This window comes from Octodon degus, unplaced genomic scaffold, assembly GCF_000260255.1.
Source record: "Octodon degus isolate 3935 unplaced genomic scaffold, OctDeg1.0 scaffold00002, whole genome shotgun sequence".
Classification (NCBI taxonomy): Eukaryota; Metazoa; Chordata; class Mammalia; order Rodentia; family Octodontidae; genus Octodon; species Octodon degus.
This window is the reverse complement of record NW_004524578.1, coordinates 26,164,085-26,169,671: the sequence shown is the minus strand read 5'-3', so window position 1 is coordinate 26,169,671 and position 5,587 is coordinate 26,164,085. Positions and strand designations below refer to the sequence as shown.

The window sequence follows — 5,587 nt, the reverse complement described above, 5'->3', positions numbered from 1 at the left end:
TCCTCCTGCATCAGTCTCCAGAGTGCCGGGATTATAGGTGTGTGCTACCACACCTGGTTTATTGCTATTGTAGAATTTTTTTTTTTTTTTTTTTTGTGGCCGGCTCAGCCTGCCCTGGGTTGAGGATGGCATGGCATGTGGTCGTGGTCCCTGCACTTGCCTAAATTCAACTAAGTAGGTGCTTTAGTCTGCTGAGCTATCTCGCCGGCCCCAATTTTTTTCTTTCTTTTTAAAAATTTTGTGCAGGCTCTCACTACACAGCTTAGACTCGTAGATCCTTCTGTTTTCAGTCTCCTCAGTGCTGGAATTACAGGTGTGTGTCGCCATGCCCAGACTTGGTCGCAGGCTCAGCGCACCTAGGGGCAGGGCTGGCACAGGCCTAAGCAGGTGCTTAGCCTGCTGAGCTATCTCACTGTCCCCCCAAATTCTTTCTACTTATTAGAAAAGTTTACTGTAAAAGTATGTTGTGTTATGCAGGTAGGTACTGGTCTCACATCTCATGTTTATTGTTCCTCTTGGCTGTGTACAAGGCCACACTGAGTGAGTGACTGAATGCACTGAGTAAGCACAGTGCATTCAGATAAAATGAGTAAGCACATTTTATAATGTTCACATAAGGACCAAACATTTTACAATGCACCTAACAGAATGTATCATAGTTGTTAAGTGGCATGAATATTTTCAGTTTATTTTTCTCATTTACCTGGAGTATCCATGTTATCATATCCTTCTGGGCTTCTAACTGAGGAATTCCTTTGAGTTTTTCCAATAGCATTTGTATATTCTGTGCATTCATGGCTGAACTTCCTAATCCTGTTTTAAAACACAAAATTACGTATAATATAGTAATTATCTTCATAACTACATAAAAATGACAACTCTTATTTAATGTCACTGTACTGATAACCAAGGTTGGCCAATAGGCTTATGTCTCAAGTGATCCCAAAAATATATTATGTAAATAGATAATGAGGTGTCTGTTCACAGCTATTTGTTTTATAATCACTGTCTCTGGAATGTACACTGAAAAATGGAATTCTTTAACATAAACTCCATTAGGCCTATCTCGTTCTTTCAAGATGAAAACAATGCAAAATGAACACATTATCATTCAATAAACTTTAACAGTTTTAAATTCTGAAACAACAGCTTCACAGATGGTCATGTAAATATTATAGCTAAATAAGTAGCAAATATTTAGAATACTGATACAAGAAATGAAAGCAAGAACCTATCAACATTTGCAACTGCCCTGTCACCATTAAAAAAAAAAAAAAAAAAAAAAAAAAAGCACAATGAAAGGACGTCAGTAGGGGTTTTAAATATATACTAGAAAAAAATATATACTAGCAAATATTAGTTAGAAATTAAACATCTAAGGAAAGCCAATTTTAGGGTTTTCACATTTTCAGGACTGACAGATTACAATTCTTAAAGGCATAAACTTTTAATTACAAATTGAAAGCTAGTTGAATTGTGTTGAAAAATGATACTCAAACATACTTGAGGCCTTATGGTAAAAGTCAAATGTTACTTCTTCTTCAGGGGCCCTTTGAAGCTGCTGTTTCTCTTCCAGGAGACCCAGCGCTAGAATATGGAATGCCTAAGAGAGAAAAATAAGAGAAGATTTATTAAAATTGTACTTTTTCAGAGCTGGGCATAGTGGCACATGCCTGTAATCCCAGAATTTGGGAGGCTGAGACAGGAAGACTGTCATAAGTTTGAGGTTAGCCTGGGCTACACAGTGAGTTTAAGGCCTGCCTAGATCACACAGTAAGACCCTGTCTGAAAACAACAACAATGAAAACAAAAATTAAAAAAAAAAAAAAGAAACAAAATTGTCCAGCCTAGTTTCAAAGTAAAGAAACCTGAGTTAAAGCAACGTCAACTTATTAGGCACTAATTAAAGCCAGAAGGTTTTTTTTTTGTTTTTGTTTTTTTTTTTTTTGACTGAGTTTGCCTTCAGAGCAGGTCTAACTCAGCTTGAGTGTCTTGGTTTTGAACCACAGAACCATGAGTTTGACAGCTTTGTTTCAGCAGGCACTTAAAGAACTGAGCTATTGGGCAGGCACCCTAGGTACTTATTAAAGGTGTGGCAAATATTCTGAGTTTAATAAATTTGGGCACTAGCAAAAGTTCTTTTTATTGTACTAGTGGAAGGAAAATAAACTGGTACAATAATTTTGGATGTCAATTTGACATTATCAATCAAAATATGTAGCTGGGTGCGGTGGCACACACCTGTAAACTCAGCACTTGGGGAGCTAAGGCAGGAGGATCACTGGGAGTTCAAGGCCAGCTTGGGTTACATAGGGAACTCAAGGCCAGCCTGAACTACACAGCAAGACCTGGTCTCAAACAGTCAATGTAATGATTCAGACACAATACACTAAGGAATTAGTGTGATAAATACACTCATTTAAGTATACAAAGACATTCGAACAAGGATGCTCATTTTAATGTTATAGCAAAACCTGAAACAACCTGAATGTCTATTAATAGGAAACTAGCTAAAGGCAAGATAGTATACCTGTGCAATGGGATGTGTAGCTAGGAAGAGTAAGGCAGATCAGTACTTGCTAATGCTGGAAGGATTTCCATAATACACATAACTGTCACCAGTGCTTATTCCTAAGCAGGGTAGTGAGTGACACCAAGAGAAATTTTAACTTGATATCAAATATATCTGTTAAGGTATGAAATGAAATACTGCATGTATTTGTCACTGTTATAACAAAAATTGAGATATACATATAGCATAACAGTATAGAAGACTGGTTAGGAAAAAAAGGAAATTTAGGTAGGTGCTAAATAGATATCCAGTTACAGTTATCACAAAGTAGCATGATTAAATAACTTATAACACCATTAATAAAAAATAGTTTCTTCCACTTGAGCTAATTCTCTTAAGTCTGTAAAATAACTATACTCATTTTACTAATAAAAAAAATTGTTCCTCCTAAAGAAGAAGTGGGGAGTCCATGATTCAAACCCAGGCCTGGGGCTGGTGAAATGGCTCAGTGGTCTAAAGCACCTACTTAGAACAAGCTTAGCAACACACAGGGACCCCGGTTCAATCCCCCAGCACCACATGCCTGCCTGCCCCGCCCCCTGGTGGGCTGAGCTGGCCACACACACACACATACACACACACACACACACACCCAAATAAATAAATAAAATTAAAAAAAAAAAAAACCCAGGCCTGTTCATCTTTAGCTCCTTACTGCACTGTCTCCTCTGAATAAAAGTGAAATAAAAGAAAAGCTTGATGCAATAGTAACATGACAATTTATAACTAGCATGAGTAGGTAGGTCTTTTGCTGTTTTTCTTCAGTTTTTTAAAAATATAAAATATAAATGGTTCCCAAGTGTGAAGATGTTAAGATGTAAAAATGTATCACTAAAGAAATTTGTGCCACTTAGGAATTATTTTAACAATGCTTAGTATCAGGTATTCCAAGTGTGATGCTGAGTTAAGCCAGGATCTTCTCAGCCCCCAGAACTTCAGGAAAATCTCAGGCAAATGTACCATTTGGAGCATTCCTTCAGTCCACAAGTTAGAATCTGTGTCTACTGCTCGTTCAAATATGGTCCTGAGAATGAACATCATAATGTCACAGCTGAGAAGGTTAACCACTTTGCTGAAAGCAGGACAAAACTCAGGAGGCGGTGGCGGTGGCAACGCTGTAAGGAGTGGGGAAAGGAAACAGGTACATTTTGGGGTTACTTTACATACTTAGTTAGAAACATTAAAAAAAAATAAGATTCTGTGCAAATAACATATTTTTTACTTGTACTGAAGCACTAAAAGTATCAGGAAAATGTAACCATGTCAGTCTCAAAATCAATTTAAAATACATTAAATGTATTTGCTATGAATTTAAAATTTTTTCATCACTGATGTGGCCTTTTTTTTTTTTTGGACCACATTTTAATATACGAACAGGAAGCAAAATTCTTTGTACTTCTTTTAGTTGCCTACTCCCCAAAACCTACAAAAGAGGAGCAAGTCATAGTACAGAACACAAATAGGCAAAAATGACTCAATTCAGAATCTCACTTTTTACCTTCATCTTTATTTTCTTGTTTTCTCCTTTTCTTCTGCATATGTTCAGCCTATTTAAAAAGAAAAAAAAATTATAAAATATACTGCTAAACAAAAAACAAATGGAATATTGTTTCAAAGGAGGGAAGACTTACCAACCTCCTAAAATATTTTATATACTAAAGCATGTATTCAAAATGCTACCTTGTCCTAGAAAGTAAGAAAATAGCTATCCTAGGGAAGGTTATAGAGAAATAGTATGAGGACTCTTTCTTTCTCTTCCTCTTTCTCTCATTTAGTTTTGGTTTTGTTAGACAGGCTCTTGATATAGTGCAGACTGGCCTCGAACTCATGACACAGCCCAGCTTCCAATTCTCAGCGATCTTCCTCCTCTCCCTCAGCCTTTCCAGTTTCTCCAACATGCCTGGCTCAGGAATATTTCTATAAGAACTTTAAGACTCCAATCTTCTTAAAAATATTTTCTTTCTTTTTTTTTTTTTTTGGAGAACCGGGGATTGAACTCAGGCCCTTGCGCTTGCCAGGGAAGCACTTATTCCACTGAGCCATCTCCCTGGCCCTTAAAAATATTTTCTTAGTACCTATTTTATATAGGATCCTATGTGATGGTCTTTAAATTAAATTATAAAGTCAAAACCAGATATCACCTCAACTAAATGATCAAAGTTTAATGGCACATTCCTTTCATTAAGAACTAACAGACATTCGGTGGCCACTGGTATGATACAATATATTGTCTATGTAGTATTCTTGCACAGAAGTGTTTAATTTGAATTTGTCACTTTTTTTTTTTTTTTTTGGTGGAACCGGGGATTGAACTCAGATTTTGCGCTTGCTAGGGAAGCGCTTATTCCACTGAGCCATCTCCCTGGCTCCAGAAGTGTTTAATTTGAATCTAATCATGAGAATCTAATCATCCTAATGTGGATGGAAGCTTGAGAGCCAAATGAAGTGTGGGGTCAAGAAATACATGATACTTCATTGAATTCTCTTCCCTTGAAGATAGATATCAAGGAAGTTCCTAGTATAAATAAATACACAGAATACTATCTGCACACTAGATAAGATTACTGATGTAATTTTAATTTCTTGGAGGAGAACTAATACTACTAATGAGAACCAGCATAAAACTACAGAAGACTTGGGGATTGTTCTATGGATTTACAAAACATAAAGCATTTTATGTTGATTTATTGAAAAGCGTACTTTTTCCTACCTTACTATGCTGTGTTTTGGAGTAATGATAAAAGTACATGTTAAAGTCTTTCAGTGATTCCTCTTTCAGTTCATAAACTCCATGGCCTGATACACCTGGTTTCCTAAGTAGATGGAGAACACAGAAGTGAACTGCGGTATTCTTAATAGTACAGAAAAAAAAAAGACAAAAATAAGAACCAAAAAGTTAATCTAAAAGTTAGAACATACAGATTTTCAAACCTATGTTACTAACATAGAGTCTTGACAGCTGTTAAGATGTGTTCTATAGTTATAAAATGCAAAAAAAAAAAAAAAAAATGGGGG

The 5,587-nt window shown here is 36.2% G+C and overlaps 1 protein-coding gene across 1 annotated transcript in view; it reads right to left on the bottom strand.

Moving 5' to 3' along the window:
- The window catches only part of Ubr1 (ubiquitin protein ligase E3 component n-recognin 1), a 188,172-nt gene that overhangs the window by 75,906 nt on the left and 106,679 nt on the right, over window positions 1-5,587 (bottom strand). Inside the window, exons 23-27 of the mRNA XM_023712531.1 lie at window positions 5,283-5,385; window positions 4,071-4,119; window positions 3,533-3,687; window positions 1,504-1,603; window positions 704-813 (exon numbers count right to left, since the gene is read on the bottom strand). Of these exons, the coding sequence (XP_023568299.1) occupies window positions 704-813; window positions 1,504-1,603; window positions 3,533-3,687; window positions 4,071-4,119; window positions 5,283-5,385 (517 nt within the window). The remainder of the gene's footprint in view (window positions 1-703; window positions 814-1,503; window positions 1,604-3,532; window positions 3,688-4,070; window positions 4,120-5,282; window positions 5,386-5,587) is intronic.